Source organism: Dendropsophus ebraccatus, chromosome 5 (genome assembly GCF_027789765.1).
Source record: "Dendropsophus ebraccatus isolate aDenEbr1 chromosome 5, aDenEbr1.pat, whole genome shotgun sequence".
Lineage (NCBI taxonomy): Eukaryota > Metazoa > Chordata > Amphibia > Anura > Hylidae > Dendropsophus > Dendropsophus ebraccatus.
The window spans coordinates 111,079,987-111,098,928 of record NC_091458.1 but is presented as its reverse complement, the minus strand read 5'-3'; the positions used below and the strand labels follow the sequence as shown (position 1 = coordinate 111,098,928).

Sequence of the window (18,942 nt, the reverse complement as noted above, 5' to 3'; positions counted from 1 at the left end):
TCCTACCAGATATGTGTGGATAAGCCCGTTTTATTCTTCTCTAAGATCCCATTCAGTGATTGGGTGTTCCAGTGGCATATGTGTATTATCTTCACAATAGGTAATTTTAGAGTGGTATTGTTTGGGCAGACTTATGCCTAATGCAAGCACTGATCAGTTAGATCGGCACTAGACTAAAGGGTTGTCTGGGGAGCAAAATCTGGCTGAAGCCCTCTGCTTGCTGGTGCTCACTTTCTGAGAGTCCACGTCTCTGAACAATGTGGGGGGGGGAGGGGGGTCATCTAACATACAGGGCAGTATTGGCTTTTTCAGCTGATAACCTGTTTAATAGGGTCTGACTACAGAAACCCCCCAACAGATTGGCCCCTCTCCCCTGCAGAGGTGGCAGTTCGTTAATATAGGTTTCTTTGGGCTCTGTGGAACAGATAACAAAGGTTTACTAGAGCAAAATCCATGAAATTCTAATTCTTTATACTGTAAAAGCCAAAAAATTCATTTCAGATATAAATTTTAGCTGTAAAAATATGGTAAGAAATTGAAATATTAGGGTTTTCCACATGTTGCTTGCAGTATTGTATTGAAAAGTTACCTGCCATTGACCTCCAAGATGTACAAGCTGCTTTAATTGGTTTTGCTCCTGTCAGTACCTAGTGGTGACATGATATCGATTGTAGGTAAGAAATGTGATGTAACTCCACTGGGCCCGAAATGCAGTGTGAGCACTATAAACATCAGCGTTATATGGTGTACTCTAGCAATGCTCACTACCTTCAAAATAGTTTATATAGTTACTATAAAAATAGAAGACGTGTGTGTATGTATAGGATAAAAATGATTAAAGAAGTCTAGTGGGGGGGGGGGGGAGACATCATTATGGGCAGAGGGTGGTGGAAAATTTAACAAAAGACTATGCCCACCTGTCCCCGTGCTGAGATGCATCACCGGCTCCCGTATTCCCCCGGGGGTCCTCGCCTCCTGGTTTCCAGGTCCATCAAAAGCGAGTGGGATATAGGGCCCTATTCCACCGGACGATTATAGTTCAGATTATCGTTAAATCGTTCGACTCTAAACTATAATCGTTCCGTTGAAATGCAGTTAACGATTAACGACCGAACGAGAAATCGTTGATCGCTGGACCTGGACCTATTTTTATCGTTGCTCGTTCGCAAAACGTTCGCATTAAATAAGACATCGTTCGCAGTAGATACGAACACAATAGTGAAGAAATAGCGAAGAAAAACGATCGCAAATACGAACATAAGTAACGATTATAGTTCCATTGAAATGAGTGAACGTTTTCAGGTCTTTCGCAATAGCGGTCGTTTGAGATCGTTAATCCTTAACTATTATGCCAACGATAATCGTCCGGTGGAATAGGGCCCTTAGTCTGCTCAGCCAATCAGTGGTGTCCCGCCCCAGTCACTGGGGTTGTGACGTAGCCAGAGGGGAGCTAAGAAGACTGCTGGCTGGGTCCAGAAGCATTACGCAGTGCTGCGTGGGCATCAGGACAGGTGGCTATAATTTCTTTATTATGTTCCCCCACCCGCAGCCCAGAATTATTTTTTTCAATTTAAAAGCCAAGTACTGAGAAGAGGTTTACATCTGTTTTAGTGTTCTACCATAGTCATACATGGTCATTTTGCTGACATGTGATGTACACTCAAAAGCTGCATGGTCAATTTTAACAGTTGTCAATTTTTATATTTTCACAGGCTAGCTGAAATGGAAAACAGCAATGGATCCTACCTAAATGATAGCATTTCACCCAATGAAAGCATGTATGTATATCTGCACAGTAAAAAAAAGTTCACATAAATCACAATAATTTCCTTATTGCTTCTTTTAATAGCAAAAGCTGTTTTTTTTTTTTTTTTTAACTTGCACACTTTTGAACCTGCAAGTTCAGAGCTCAGAGTAGGGGATTGGTATACACCACAGATCTCTCCAGTGTCTGTTATCTCTTTTCATCTTGTTTCTCACACTTCATTTGCTATACTAGGAGTAGGGAACCTTGGCTCTCCATCTGTTGCAAAAGCTTTAGCTTTGGCTGTCGAGGCATGATGGGAGTTGTAGTTTTGCAACAGCTGGAGAGCCAAGGTTCCTTACCCCTGTGCCTATACAAAACCCTCAGGCATTTATAGTAGGCTGTATGTGAATAACACTGATCATCTACACTGTCCGCGGATACAGATACTGCCTATACAGTGGCATCTGTATCCATCTGAAAAGTACCTCAAGCCTCTCTGTAGTAGTGGTCTATACGAGAATCTGGTGACAATAGCTGATCTCCAATATGTAGTGAAATCTGCTACTCTCTTATTATATTTTAAGCACCTCGGAGGAGCTTAGCCTTGCCCTTTAATTTGTTAAACATTTACAGAATAATACTCAAGCCAGTCAACTTAAAATTATATTCCTTAAATTCATTTTTATAGGTAACGAAGTCTCTGCTTTAAAATAAAACAAATCAATATACTTACTCAAACGCTCCCTCACTGCTGCTATGATCATAGTGTCTGCACAAGGATCTGCCCATTCAGCCAATGACTAGCCATAGCAGTGTCTCGCCTCAGCATATCATTGGCTAAGCTGGAACGTCCTCGTGTAGCCACTGATATAAGGAAGTGCTGCTTAGCAGGGACAGATACAGTGCCCACCATTGGGGGGGAGCAAAGAAAGTAAGTAGGTATCTTTATTTTATGGTATAGAAAAGCATGGCACTCTATGGATCTAGTGGTCTACGTGGTAGGACTTGTCCCAAGATAGCGGTATAGAAGAATTTTGGCACTCACCAAATTAGTTATTACTTATTCAGTGAAGCATCAAGCAGATACATGAAGGATGCATTTTGACTAAAATAGCCTTTATCATCTTCTGATGAAGGCTGTGTGAGCTGAAACGCATCCTCCATGTACCTGCTTGACGTTTCACTGAATAAATAAGAAATAAATAAGCAATAACTAATTTGGTGAGTTCCGGGATTCTTCTGTTCTGATTTATGGCGTAGTTGCCTACAATAACCTCCAAAATCCTTGGTTAACTTGGCTATACTCATAAGACTGGACTCATCTCTGAGCGTTGGACTCATCTCTCAGAGCGCGCCGGGCTGCAGCGGCTGATATCTCCATGACCCAACCGGATCCAGAAGCGGGACCCGGCGGGATCAGGTGAGTATAGGTGGCTGTAGCGGGGGGTCGGGAGCCTGTCACCCCAGCACTGGGGGTGACAGGTTCCCTTTAAATATAGTGTACATGGACCGTAGTGGTCCAGCATATTTTTGTTTCATTGTAAATGCTATCTTTTAATGTTTGCTGTTTCTTTTATGCCTCAGTGATTTAGATTTATATCCCATTCCTGCTTGTTCGTAGGATAGATTTGGAATAGACTAATAGCAATTGACATATTGCTCCATCACACTATAGATTGCAGCTAATGCAAATACGATAATTTTGCCTGGGGAAGATAAATAGTTGGCTGCTAACTAAATAATGATTTGTGCTTTATTATTACACAATTAGAGCTACCTGGAAGTGTTTGCCCATGTAGCATTCCTCCGACAGTGGAATGCTTCTTTATGTCACTGTTAACTAGGATTTAGCAAGATTGCCCACCATTAACACACCATTTACGAGTATGTAGACAAACCTTCTAAATGTATAATTCTTTGTTTTTACTATGCGTTAAAGAACAGAACATTGAGGAATGTCAGGGAAGAATAATGTATTTTTATCACTGTGTGTTTTACAGAGATGATGAACACTTGCTTATCCAGCACTACTGCCAAAGCTTGAACCAAGAGTCCCCACTAAGCCAGCCCCGAAGTCCTGCCCAAATACTGATCTCCTTAGAAAGTGAAGAGCGAGGGGAGCTTGAAAGGATCCTTGCTGACTTGGAAGAAGAAAACAGGTGTGTTCGGGATGTCATAATTTCCCTGTCATGTAAGGATAGAAAAGCTCTAAAGCAGGAATGATATTATAATAACGGGGCCTTACTGTTTCGACTTCTTAGATGGCACTAGCTGACACAGAGCAAGAGCGGCGGGATTGTCAGCGGCGGAATGATTGTCAGAGCCTCCATGTCATAATGACACTCTATGGGAGGCTCGCGCTCTGCATCTCTCGGCGCTGCGGCATTCCACTGCTGACAATTTCGCCGCTCTTGCTCTGTGTGAACGGGGCCCTACTGTATCTATTGACGTATACTTCACAACTCATTTCTTTTTACCAATACTCAAACAATATTGCCGTAAAGACTCTGAACTTATTGTATGTTAAGTGAACCTACATAATGGATGGGGATGGGGTTCACTTGTTGAATGTAAATAAGAATGTTCTGTTCTATTAAAGGAGGTGGATAATGCTAATTTTCCATAAAGATTAAGCTACATTAGACAGTTTTTGTTCTTATATGACTGTCTCACAAGTAATGTCATATTTCTCTGCCACAAAGGTCCTTAAAGGGGTTGTCCAGGCTTAGAAAAATGTGTCCACTTTCTTCCAGAAATGGCACCACTCTTTTGTGTGAGGTTTTGCAGCTTAGTTCAATTGAATTGAATTGAACTGAATTGAATGGAACTGAAATGTAATACCACACACAACCTGAGGACAGGGGTTGCACCGTTTTTGCAATAAAGTAGCTGTGCGGCTTCTAATCATCGGCTCTAAGGCTCTAAGTTAGGCTCTGAATAGGGTTCAGGGACTGAAACATTGGATGTGAAATAAACTTCATCTGTATTTTCTATAACGCCAAATAGGATCCAGATCACTGTTCTCAGAGAGACCAGTCAATGATAACACTGTCAGCTCCCAGTTAAAGCTCTCAATACAGTGAAATCCTAGATGCATTGCTCCCTGGGAAATACAAATATTCAAAAAAGAACTTTTGATTTATAAAGCCTTGTTTTTAGAAGGACCCATAGGCTTAAAGGGATATACCAGTCATGCCATGAACATCTCTGGTAAAGTCTAAAGGGTATGTATCGCGAGAAAAATTGCTTGCAAAGACATTGGTGATAGTCCTTTAGAGTATCTGACCTCCCCTGAATGTCATATAAGTCTACAAAGGAAGGTACCATGTTGGCATTCTTCACCATTTAGATGCACTGAATGGTCTTATCTGCAACTAGTACAGGAGATTCCAGATTCATTTATATTTACTCTCATTTTATTAAGATGATTTTTGGTCATTTAAAGGAACAAACACAGTGTAGTAATAATTAAGTATGTGATTATGAGTATTATTTTTTGTTTTACCTATAGAAACTAGAGCCATATGCAAATACAAGTATATCTATTGCTTTAGTACTTAATTGACTGTCATTTTTTTTTCTGGTTTTCTATATTTTGTTTTCAACAGAAATTTACAGTCTGAATACGATAGACTAAAGGAGCAGCACGACCACAAGGGATTGTCCCCACTACCTTCCCCTCCAGAAATGATGCCAGCCTCCCCACAGAGTCCACGAGATGCAGAACTCATAGCTGAAGCCAAGTTACTGCGCCAGCACAAAGGACGTCTGGAAGCCAGAATGCAGATACTGGAAGATCACAACAAGCAACTGGAGTCACAATTACATCGGCTTAGACAGTTGCTAGAGCAGGTATGTCAGGAGTCGTGCCAAGGTGATCAACAAATGAGCACATTGTTTCACACAGCTTAATTAACTTTTCATTCTTGAAAAAGAACTTACTGGTTGACTGATGATGGTTAACTAACCGGGGTAATCTGCCTCAAACGCCTTATTATGATGATACTAATATGAAAGATGCATTCAGTTGGATGCATTATTAAACAAAGTGGGAGAAGGAAAGCTCACCCATTCTGACAGTAGAACTTTTGTATTGTAACTGAAGTAATGTATGTAGGGATTTATTAAGAATTACCAGTGGGTCCACATCCCTGGGGGGAGTTCCTAGACACTGTATTCTTTGTTGTCCACAACATTAATTTTATGAACTGTCATAAAAGAAAAAATTCCACATATTATAGAGATTTGTCAAGTTTTGATAGTTGGGGTCTGGGTGCCGAGATCCACCACTGATTTCTAGAACAAGTAAGGAAAAACAGTGAAGCACGTCTCTCCCCTCGCTGTGTAAGATGCAGTGAGGCTCCATAGACTTAATATAGAATCTGCAGTGAGAAGAGTTACATGGAGGGAAGCATTTAGCCAAGAGCTTCTCCCCTGCTCATAGGAGTCTCAGAACCTAATACCTGACTAATACTTTTGACAGGTATCTATATCATCCAGACTCAAAGTTGGTAGAGGCACCTGTCATCCAAGCAATTGCTCATCAGTCTTAAATATATATGGCCAGCTTTATTCAGCTATTTTTCTACACTGTAAAAAAGTGTTGTCACTATTCTTGAAAAAAAATTTTCAGAACTTTATATATGATAGTTTTTTTTATTTATTAGGAAGTACATAGGATACTTGTATAAAATATGTATTTGCTTCACACAGTAAAACCAAACTTTAAATTTGACTTCTTACATGCAGAAATAGTGATCTTGTGATTTGCTTCACCATTTTGCACTCACATGACTGCTCAGAATTAAATATGTGTTCAATATATAATCACACTGTAGTGTAGGATATTTAACACTTAACAGAAGGGTCGGGGACATCAGTATGTGTGAGGATGATGTGGCTCCCTATACGGCTTCTGCCATAAAATGGCCCCTTTCTAAACGATTAACAGCTGGGGTATGATGGTGCCTGATTTTGCATTACAGGTAGGTACTGTAGGTTCGGTAACCACCCCTCTGTTCTGTGTCAATCTCAAAGAGGAACAACTGTTGCAGCACTGAGCAGCTACAGCCCATGGGATGATCTGGTGGTAGCAGAGGAGAAATTAGAGCTAATCACTTATCTCCCTCCTCGCTCTTCTTCATCCGCGCAGCATGCACACACCGAAGGGACGCAGTCTTGACATGTGTTGTACTTGACGTCCAATGTTTAGTCTGAAATCATTGATTATTTGACTGCAGATTCCTGCAAGCAGAAACCTTTATTTCCGTTTTCCTTGTATTTTAGCCGCAAGCTGAGGCAAAGGTCAATGGTACAACATTTTCCTCTCCTACTCCCTCGCTGCAGAGATCAGAGAGCAACCAGCCCATGTTGCTTCGTGTAGTTGGCAGCCAAACATCTGAAACCATGGGTAAGAATTTTAGCTACAGGAAAATGCTTGTTCTCCCCAACAAAAAGGCTCATGCAACATTTATCACTTGCAGCACTGTGTTTTTTTATTGCTAATGCTGTATATTACAGGGAAACATGAAGTATGAATCAAAAAAGAAAAGCTTTAATTGAAGGATGCAGAATTTCTCATGTTACCTACTTATGTTGCCTCTGTGCCCTATACAACAGGGTAAACTATTTCCATATGCTTTGTTTTATCATATGGGTGTCATAAAGGGCATTAATTAGCAGGACCCTTATTCTACTAGCCACAGGGCAGCTGGCCTAGTGGAAGAATCGGTAGCCCATTTATTTGAAATGACAGCTGATCACCAGGCATTTCAACAACCAGACCCATGGCGATCTGCTGGTTGTACAGCATCTGACTGACCCCTGTGATCAGCTGATTGCCAGGTTCCACCTATATAAAGCGGGTTCTCCCCACTGGAAAAAACTTCTAAAACAGTTAAAGGAGAAGTTTAGCAAAAAAATGTATTAAAGTATTGTATTGCCCCCCAAAAGTACAACTCACCAATATACACTTATTACGGGAAATGCTTATAAAGTGCTTTTTTCCCTGCACTTACTACTGCATCAAGGCTTCACTTCCTGGATAACATGGTGATGTCACTTCCTGGATAACATGGTGATGTCACGACCCGACTCCCAGAGCTGTGCAGGCTGTGGCTGCTGGAGAGGATGATGGCAGAGGGATGCTCAGTGTCCCTCCAGTGCTCTGTGTCCCTCAGTGTCCCCCTGCCATCATCCTCTCCAGCAGTCACAGCCCGCACAGCTCTGGGAGTTGGGACGTGACATCACCATTTTATCCAGGAAGTAAAGCCTTGATGCAGTAGTATGTGCAGGGAAAAAAGCACTTTATAATTTCCCGTAATAAGTGTATATTGGGGATTTGTATAACTTTTGGGGGGTAATACAATACTTTAATAAAAAATTGTCGCTAGACTTCTCCTTTAAGCATGTATCCATAAACAGATCAGTGTTTTTCTACATCAATACTTCTCGTTCAGAGATCGCATTTGAACTAATATTTGTGGATTGCAGTATACAGAGAGTATTTACCACTATAATAGGATGATAAAAGCAGTTGTAATATGTTGCAAGTGGTAGACGTTTATATTGTTAATAAACACATTTGTAAAGTTTCTCAACTCTATTACCAATTGGTCAACCCCTGAATAATGATTCCACTCCTGGGGTTCCCTGATGCTATTCCTCTCTCAGAGAAGCCTGATGTACAGGAAGACAAAGCATTCTGTATTTTATATCCAGTGTTGTAGTTTGGCTTGAATGTTTGGTGAACTTTGAACAGTCTGATTATTGTAGAAGTGACAGGCTTGGTTTTTGTCATATTCTGGGAAACCCCTGACCGGGACTAAAGGATCTCCTGGTTCCTGGGAACCCTGACTGGGAAATGCAGTTCCACGTAGTAGCCTTATGGTGGACAACTGTGGCAGGAGTAATCGCTCTAGTGAGGCACCAGATCCTTATTATACTGTGTGACATTGCAGTTCTTTTGCAGTATACAGCAGGCATAATTTGAAAGTTTATACTGCTCATAATTTTCACAAAACAGCTGTTTTTTGTTATGTACACACAAAACCTTTACCCTTTTGGCCCCGTTCCCACTGAGAAAAGCTAGCGGAATTCCGCGACGGAATTGTCCGCCGCGGAATGCCGTTAGCCTCCCGCCAATAATGGGAGTCTATGGGAGGCGCGCGCTGCTGCTCTGTACGCGCTGAAGAATGAACATGTTTTTTTTTATTATTTTTATTTTGCTAAATAGAGTGACACACTATATTTTACCATGTTCCCCAGATGTACAAGCATGTAGCTATACTGGGGTAGTACAGTCTGCATGCTTTTTGTTATTGGTGTCTGTTTACTGTGTGTTAGCCACTAAATTGGTGAGCGCATTGCTCTTCCTTGTGATATGCTGTGTGGGGTAGATTGCTGTATTAGTGGAATGAAATGTATATACTATGTCTGTATACTTTTTTGGGGGGGCTATAGTCTGTAATTGCTGTAATTGTGAACTTGAGGTGAAGTTCTTAAAGGGGTGTTCCTATCTCAACTAACATAGCTAAACTTGAAGGACTTGTGAAGTTATTTTCGCTAATACATTCATTTCGCAAACTTGCTTCTTTCTCCTGATATGGGGCTCCCATTATTGACAGCCTGTTCAGGTTACAGACCACCACTCTGCTCCAAAAGCAGTGGTCTGGCTATATATAGCTATAATTAGATGTATGGGGATTATAATGTGTATATATACGGTATAATATGTATAGTATAGCTATGTATTTGTTATCCTACAAAAAGACAATCACAATCCAAAAATACGGTGGAAATCGCTTTATTAATCTCATTAAAACAATATTGCATGGCCTAATTTGGAGAATCTGCTAGATTGGCTCTCACTTACAGAGCCTATTACATGGCTCAACTATTGTGCAACATTGACTGTACGGATATCCTTAGTGATGTCCGTGCAGCCCTTGTCTTAAGTGTAAAATATTAAACTTTATACATACATTTCCATGCTCCCTGTTTTTTTCTAAGTTGTTCCGCTCCCCGCAGCCGCCACTGAAACTTCTGATCAGGTCTCTGCAGTGACTGGCCGCTCAGCCAATCACTGGCCGAGACAAGACACAGCCACGGGGAGTGATTGGATAAGCAGCCTGTCGCTGCAGAGACCTGCTCAGAAGTTCCAGTGGTGGTGGTGAGGAGTGAGCAGAAGCTAGAAGAACACTGGGAAGTGTGGACAGGTATGCATAAAGTTTATTATTTATTTTTTATATGCATTCATCAGCTGTCGCCAATACATTGCAATTACATGTGGCGGTGTGTGGTCAGAGGCCGACTAATTTTGCAACATATTTATTACAGGGTGATAACCTGCCGAATCGTACTGATTGGGCTATTATTACTCTGTGGTGTAATAGCGCCTTTACTTTACAAGAAATGGAATTAAAAGATTATACACACTGGAAGTACTGTCTCATGAATATTGGTAACGCCACCATATATAAATAAGAGAAACATAACAAATGTAGCAAATAAATTGAACATAGAAAAAATTCATTACACCAAAAGAAAATACAAGACTACCACTTTAATTAAAACTAAAATTTATTGTACCAATAAAATAACGACAGAAGGTGTAGGCGATTACCAATATATATTACCTGTCCTGTGTATTGGTAATCTTGGGTATTAGTAAAGTACATATGCTACTGTAAACAATATGTCAACATAACCAATAGTGGATGAGTGCACATGTGCTATTCTATATAACCGATAGCGGATTAGTGCACATGTGCTATTCTATATAACCGATAGCGGATTAGTGCACATATGCTATTCTACATAACCAATAGCGGATGAGTTCACATATGCTATTCTACATAACCAATAGCGGATGAGTTCACATATGCTATTCTACATAACCAATAGCGGATGAGTTCACATATGCTATTCTACATAACCGATAGTGGATGAGTGCACATTCCCCATATATTGGGAGGGATATTACCTCACCAGTCCATTGTAAGTAAGGTTAGCCTACTATACAGCACATTCATCAACTTAATGTTCTGGGAGTGTAATAAGTAAGGTCTGTATTGCACTCAGCCATATTGCCTAGTAGGCACCTGTACCTTTTAAAAGAGACATTTTGTGTTAAAACATAACTGCTGTTTAGTTTTTATCATGGAAAAATAAAGAGGATCCCCCCCCCCTCTGAATTGATGCTGTCATCCTCATCTACAGTGTGGAATATTTTAGCCATGTGGAGTCTTCAGCTTTGGTAAACTGTTCATCTACAGTATATGGAAGCCTTTATGCTGCTGACTGTGTTTTCCACTAGTAAACACAGTGACAGTACCCAATATAACTGTAAGCTGAACCACCCCCATATTGACTCACCCGACCACTGCTTTATGAGCAGAGTGGTGCTTTATAACCTATCCAATCAGCTGTCAACAATGGAAGGTAAAGAGACGCCATATCAAGAGAAGAAATATATTTGCAAAATATTAAACTTGACAAGGCCTATAAGATTAACTATATCAGTTGAGATAGGAATACCCCTTTAAGTGGAGTAGCTATTTAAGAAAATTAAAGTATTACTGTCAGAAAGAGAAATTAATGCGTCATAGAAATGAAATGTTATTGATCAAGGTCTGGTGCTGAGACCCCCCAATAATCATTAGAACAAGTGGGGAGAAGTGCTTAGCTTAGCGCTTCTCTCCAGGCTCTTTAAATGAAATTAAAAAATAAATTAATGTACTTTGCGTTATTCTGTACTACCAGAGCTATACAAAAAGCTTAACCATTTAAAGAGGTTTTCCCCATTTTAAACTTGCATATGCCAAAAATGACTGCATGCTGTTCTCTGGAGACAAAACTTATGTGGAGAGTAGAGGTCCTTGACTCTGTCATGCTGTAACTGCCACAACCAAGCATTTAATGAAGGGAGAAGTGGCGTTCTATGAGAGCTACAGAAACAGCACAGCATGATTGTGTGACTCTTTCTGTAACTCCCGGAGAGCACGTACACGGCCATCTTAATTTATTTTCTGCCCGGTTGCAGGTGGTGGCCAGTGACAGTGCTTTATTCTGTACAATTATGCTCCACAAAGGTCAGTTTTTCTGCGCTTTACGCTCTCCCTTCTTTTTAATAAACCATGAAGAAAAAATACATTAAATAAAACATAAATGAACATGGTGGTTATATAACTATCTTTAATACGTATAGTTGTTTAATAAAAAAGTGACCAAATCAAAATTATTATTTTTTTTTACACATAGTATGTAGCAGATCACCTCTGTTGTCACTGTTGGGTCTGTGCTGGATCTAGTTAGCCCACTCACTACTACTGCCAGTCATCTATTCATAGCACTGCCTACCAATTTATACCTTTTCCTTTAAGTCTTTATAACTTCAATTTTGCAGACGGCAGTAAACAAAATGTTTTGTTTGTTTTACCTTTTCACAGAAGAAACGATAATCCTTCAGCAAATGATTAGCTCCTTACAGCAGAATTTCCCTGTGGTAATTCCAATAATCAATAGCAGAGATCATTATTTCTATGGTAACAAGAAGTGTATTTAGAGTGTGAAGAATATGCATACACAGTCATCTTGAGTATTATCCCAAACCATTACAGAGTATCGATTTCTCATCTAGGGACAAAGATTTATGATTGTCAGAATGTTTTATAACCTGATATGAGCCTGCGTATCCACATGTACAGTCTTCTGTGATGTACGCCAATGGCTTTTTATATGAAGAAGCATGTGTATCTGTAGGTTGAAGACATCAAAGAATTCATTCTCCTATAAAGGTGCAGCATTAAAGAGGTACTGCAGATATATTTTTTTTCTTTTTTTTTTTTTTAATCAATTGGTATCAGAAAATTATATAGATTTCTAATTTACTTCTATTTAAAAATCTCAAGTCTTCCCATACTAATCAGCTGCTGTAAAACCTGCAGGAAGTGGTGTATTCTTTCCAGTCTGAGACAGTGCTTTCTGCTGACATCTCTGGCCGAGACAGGAACTCTCTAGAGAAGGCGAGGCTTTCTATGGGAATCCCCCTCAAAAACCTCTCCTACTCTGGGCAGTTCCCGTCTCGGACAGAGATGTCAGCAGAGAGCACTGTCCGACTAAAAGTAAAACATCTCCTACATGACACACAGCAGCTAATAAGTATGGGAAGACTTGAGATTTTTTAATAGAAGCAAATTACAAATGTGTATAACTTTCTGGTACCAAATGACTTGAAAGAAAGGTTTTTGCTGGACAACCCCTTTAACCAGCACAGGACTAAAAAGCTGCCTTCAGGAGACTGAGCTTGGATTTCAAATAAGTATAGCTTTGTTTTAAATCATGATAACAAAATAATAATAATTGAGTGTAAATTGCTAATATGCTTTTAAAATCTAGAATCGACAGTAGATTTAAAAGTTAGAACAACAGGGACACTTTAAGATAAAGATATGGAATATTATATGCTTTTAGGGAGTTTCCCTATAGTCATACTCGCAAAGTTGAATCCATGTACAAAAATATACTTAATTGCCTTTCCTTTTTTACATATAGCATATTGCCTTACTTCATGGCACACACTCCGCTCTGCTATACTATCACATACTGCTGTGAACTGTGAAGCCACATGTTGCATATTTGGGTTGGAAAGTATTTTGTTTTTACAGGTTTGTAGGTATGCCAAGAAGGAGGGAGTGCATGATACTGATTGCAAAATCTAATGAAAAAATATAACTACGAATATTACAGATTGAAAAACAGTTTTCTAGTTACGGACTATCACATGCCCTGTCCATCCGTCTCCTTCATCACCACCTAGGTTGGCAATTCCTGGTACAAAGGGGACCTCCACCAGTTAAAACCCTTTTTATTAACATGACCATAAAACAACCCCCTCACCCTCCAAGAACTCAAAGATAAGTATCAAGCACTCCCTCCTTCTTGGCATACCTACAAACCTGTAAAAACATAACAAAATACTTTCCAACCCAAATATGCAACATGTGGCTTCACAGTTCACAGCAGTATGTGATAGTATAGCAGAGCGGAGTGTGTGCCATGAAGTAAGGCAATACAAGCCCTGTGTGTGTACTACTGGCAAACCAGCTCTCTGCTCCGTCCCCTGAAATGGAGTGAAGAGAAATAGCTGTGTACCATGGAGGGGACTCTCGGGGGCTTAAGAACAGAAGTAAGAGAATTAACTTTGTTGCCACCCTGAGGGGTTAATTTAACAAAACCATGAAGTTCATTTGAAACAGTCACGCTTTAACTTTTGAGAAGTTTAACTTATATAGTCAACTGAAAAATTCACCATTTTTGTAGATTTGAAGGGTCAAGCTAGTATGTTTATACAGCTTTAAAAAAAACACCCACCCATTACAGCTGTGTAAAAGCGTTGTTGCTGCGTGTTCCTATATAGATGTAAGATTGTATCCTGCTGTGTTACAGGCATTGGGTCTAATAAGTTTATAGACACGTTAATAGCCCCTCCAGGTATTCAGAGGTTAATGAGCCAGACTGCCCTATGTAGTCACACGAGCTACAAGTCAAATAAAATTAAAGCCCTTATAGCTTGTAAACAGCATCTAGCCTTTAGATAACAACTGGAGAATAATTCTATATAGTACAGAAAAACTCAAGTGAAAGGTAAAAGTGACAATGATTGCAGAGATGCCATGCTTTTAGATATACAGCCAATCAAAAAAGGTACAACCTTACTTTAAGAATCTGTTAAATAGTTAGCATTCTAGTGTAAGCATAAATATAACTGATAGCATGTGTCATACAGTTTCCATTTAATGCCATACATGTTCCATACATTGCTCATGTTTCCTAGGTCCTAAGCTCCAGGCTTCTTGACAGTGGAATCATTAAGGTTCCATGCGTCTGGGCGGCCTGGGACACGTTGAATTGTTTGCTCATTTGTACAAATCTTACTAAGTGCCCCGAACATGTTCTCTATAAAGAATACCTCCAAACAGCACCGCATTGATGAGACTTGTTATTTTTAGCTTTCAAAGTGATGGTGTTATATTAATCCTTGGCTTCATCAATTCAGATAATGGGATGCAAGTTGTGTGGTTTTTAATCCTCATTATTGCAATTATCTGCTGTATTTTTGTTCCATACAGTGAATTTCTGCAGCCAGAGATCTGCTGTCAGTAGCTGCTTGGCTTTTGATTACTGGAAACAGGAAAAAAGTGCAATTATGGAGGATAGTAATCACTGGGCTTTGATTATACCATTCCTCTCATGTGATAGCAGAGTTTTTTTTTTAGATGGTAATACTAATGGCTTTTGTTCTCTGGTTTGTGAATCATCTGTCAGAGCGCCATTGCTGTACATGTGCTGTTCATAAGGACAGTGATGAGTATTAATTCTGAGACGCACACTAATAATTATCCCATCACACGTTCTTAGGCCACTAAAAACCTCCACCATTCTAATAGTGTTCTGTCCACACTCCTGTTTAGTTTTCCTGAAGCATTGTATGTAAATTATCGGTCAAGTAATTTTTAAGTGTCACCTTAGTAATGCAGTCAAGTCCCTATATACCCCCTTCTTGGCGTTCCACAGAATGTGCTAAAGCCTGCTCATAATTTATAGTGCTCTGTATGATGCCAAGGAAACTAGCAAGGGTATGTTTAGGAACTGGAGTACATGACTCTTCAGCATCATGTTGGAAGCATAGAAGAGACCACTGGTTCCGTTTAGACTGCCCTTCTAGTATTTCCTTCCTTATTATCTTAGGATAGATATATGTTTGTTCTAGGCGTGTTTATAATCTATTATTGTGCATTTACCAACCATGCTGGAAGTTTGTTCCAAGCATCAACTACTCTTTCATTAATATTTTCTCACGTTGCTTCTGATCTTTTCCCCAACTAACCCCTCACTGTGTCCCCTTGTTCTTGCGTTTAATTTTTTTCTAAAAACACTTCCCTCCTTTCCTTTTGATCATGTCCCTCCTTTCCCTTCTTTCCTCCTAACTATACTGATTCAAATTCTTAGGTTTTTCCTTATATGGTTCATGTCTGACACCCTTCTACCATTTTTGTAGCCCGTCTTTGGACCCGTTCTATTCTATCAATGTCTTTTTTTAGGTGAGGTCTCCAGAACTGGACACAGTATTCCAGATGTGGTCTCACCAGAGCTCTATACAGCGGAATCACAATTCCAGATGTGGTCTCACCAGAGCTCTATACAGCGGAATCACAATCTCCCTCTTCCTACTGGTTATACCTCTAGCGATTTGCTTTCCCCACATCCTGGTTGCACTGGTGACTCATATTAAGGCAGTCAGAAATCACTACGCCTAAATCCTTCTCCTCTGCAGTCTTTGACAACACAGAACTTTCAATATAATACTGAGATCCACCCGGCAATACGGCGCCCATATAGTGGTCATCTCAGCTCTACATTGGCTCTGCAAATAGTATAGGAGGTTACTCTGCGGTCACATCCAGTGACTCACAGGGGGTGTCGTCTTGGAGTTGTTCTCTTCCCTTTTCTCCCTCCCTATCTGGCTCAGCCTGCCATAAAGACTTCTTCCATCCATGACACTTTGCCAGACAAACATCTTGGCTCCATTTGTTTCCAGAACATTCTCCACTTTTTTTCAAGTGGGTGTGGGAGTTAGGGGTAGAGAAATTGGTTGACTAGGTAGATTCTGCAGCACCACACATGATATACTCTTTGCAGTAACAGTCTCTCTCTGCAGGGTCTGAGGACCTATTTCTTAGACCGCATCCCATAACTCTGAAACTAGAGTAAAGAATAAACTTCCTGGCTTTGTGTATAGATTCCAATAAGGCGTATTAAAACCTTCCTGATTTGTATAGCATTGTCTTTTAAATAGGTTCTGTAAATCTGTAATTACTACAGCTATAATTGTGCTTGGTCATGTCTGGAGCAACTCAAGGTGTGTTCTAGTAAGTTTGTCTGGTGACTTGAGATGGGAGTGATTTATGGCTTATAGATGTGCAGACATACAATTGTCAAGAGTCGTTCTTAAAATAAGAAGAAAAAAAAAGAAAAAAAAAACATGACAGTTGAAGTGTAACATTGCGACAAGGTTACCTCTTTGAAAAATTGCCAAGATAGAACTTGGCCAGGACTGACTATAGGACATGTTACTGATTAATATGCTGTAGGTGACTAGGGCAGCGGAAGTACTAAAAATGTACCTAAGACCAGTGAAAGTCACTGAATTAGACATTGATTTGTCCTTGTTTAGCCGCCAACGCAGAGCCCTGTTTACAAATTGTTCTAAGCGGTGGCTAAAACGTTTAGAAAAATGAAAGGACTAATTAAGTAAACTGCTTTAGATGCACGTCCGGCTGCACCCTGTTATTATTCAGTTTGTCTCTTCATTCAGGCTGAGAGAATTGTCTATTTCTTATTTGTAATGTTCATTTTAGCTGCTCCATAGTCTAAGTGTCTATTATTGTTTCATCTGAAAATGTACCGAAGGTTGAAAAAAAAGACGCATCAAGTTTAACCTTGTCCTAATAATGTTAAGAAAGGCAGTTTTATGGTTTCTTGATTTATTTTAATACAAAGTTTAAGTGTCTATATAAAAAAAAAATAGGCACCAGAATGTACATGAATGTTATGAATAAAGCAAAGAGGAAAAGGCACCCTTCTGTGCATGCTGTAAGCTAGCTCTTGTCCTTGATGATATTCACAATCGGTTACATGGGTATTCTGGTAAATAAAGCTTTACGCCATTCCAAAGTATAGAACAAAATAAAAATCCTCAATGGATAGTAATTAAACCCTGTCAGTGTTCCATAAACTTTTGACATGTACTAGAGATCAAGTATTCAAGGAGTTGAAACGTCATTTATGCTTGACTGCTTGCATGCCGTTGGGCTTTTGCTCTCCAGTTCTATTATCTGCCTCTAGGATTGTGGATCTTGCACTGTGATTTGCAAATAGGATCAATTTGTGCTGTTGGACTGTACTTACTAGGCACACATCATATGTTTTGATTGGTCGGCTGAGCGCTGATTCTCCTGCTCTTTGTGCAACAATCCCAAGACAATCCCATAGACGTAGATTTTGAGACCAGATCTATTATGTGTCCCAGAGACAGGAGACAACAAGCTTGGCACAGGATTTTCGCTCTAGCGATCAGTTGGGGTCTGAACACCCAGGTCCCGACTAATGTAAAGTTTTTTTTGAAAGTTGTGTCCCTTATAATAGTGGGGATCGCATTACAGCGGCCCTTCAGGCCCCACGGCCTGTGCATGAATGGCAGAGCAGGGTACTGAAAGCTCTATTTGACTGCATCTGCATCCAAAGAAGGGCGGGAAGTGAAGGGAGGCCGTCGCTCAGAGATCCAGGGCACGAGGCCACAAATCCCGGGTTTGTGCCCAGGAGGCATCTGGTGTTGCTCAATGAAAAAGATTTTTCAAAAAGAAAATATGTAGTAGTTGCCCATGGCACCAAATCAGGTTGCTGCAATAATTTTCCATTTTCTATAAAGTGAACAATGGAGTTAGTGATCACTATGTGTAAATGGCCTGGTTTCCTTTCCATTATTTTTATGCAATCCTGCCAGTGAGTTTTATTTATCGCTTCCGAATCTGAGACGTGTTTACATTTCAATAGATATCATGAAAAGCCAGATAAAGGGATATGCTGGCCCTAAGCTCAGACTGCTGTCATGCAAAATATTTAATCGCAGCTGTCGCCCAACAGTCAGGATTGTTCATTTTTATACTGTGTTATGCAGAAAATGGTTTATGGGAAACCTTAGCTTTAATCCACATTTGTTTAAATAACATTTCTTTTCCTATTTTTTTTTTTTTTTAGGTGAGGATGATGTTCTGAGTCCTCAACATGACACAAGCACAGGATTAGAGGAAGTCATGGAGCAGCTAAACAACTCTTTCCCAACTGTAAGAGGTAAGGATTATAGACAAAGAATGCCTATAGTTATGTGAGAAGGTACGATCTTGCATAATAACTCATTCAAGCATCTGTCACTAGTCATTTCAAGGTTGTGGATGTCTTTTGGTGTAGAAAGATTTTAATTTTACATATGAAAGTGTTTATCCTAAATAAAATAAAATGTTGCATTAAGGCAGCAATCTTTATTCTTGCGGACATGTCCTCCCAGTAATGCTGAAGTGCCACTGCTATGTTCACTAACACTCATGTACCATCACAGTTTCATTTCTTTACTACTT

The 18,942-nt window shown here is 39.9% G+C and overlaps 1 protein-coding gene across 14 annotated transcripts in view; it reads left to right on the top strand.

The window, feature by feature from the left end:
- Positions 1–18,942, top strand: part of DMD (dystrophin) — a 1,858,252-nt gene that overhangs the window by 1,828,452 nt on the left and 10,858 nt on the right. For all 14 annotated transcript variants that reach the window (XM_069970999.1, XM_069971008.1, XM_069971005.1 and 11 more), the window contains 5 exons: positions 1,713–1,778; positions 3,748–3,906; positions 5,356–5,599; positions 7,034–7,157; positions 18,566–18,658. In XM_069970999.1, coding sequence (XP_069827100.1) covers positions 1,713–1,778; positions 3,748–3,906; positions 5,356–5,599; positions 7,034–7,157; positions 18,566–18,658 — 686 coding nt within the window. The remainder of the gene's footprint in view (positions 1–1,712; positions 1,779–3,747; positions 3,907–5,355; positions 5,600–7,033; positions 7,158–18,565; positions 18,659–18,942) is intronic.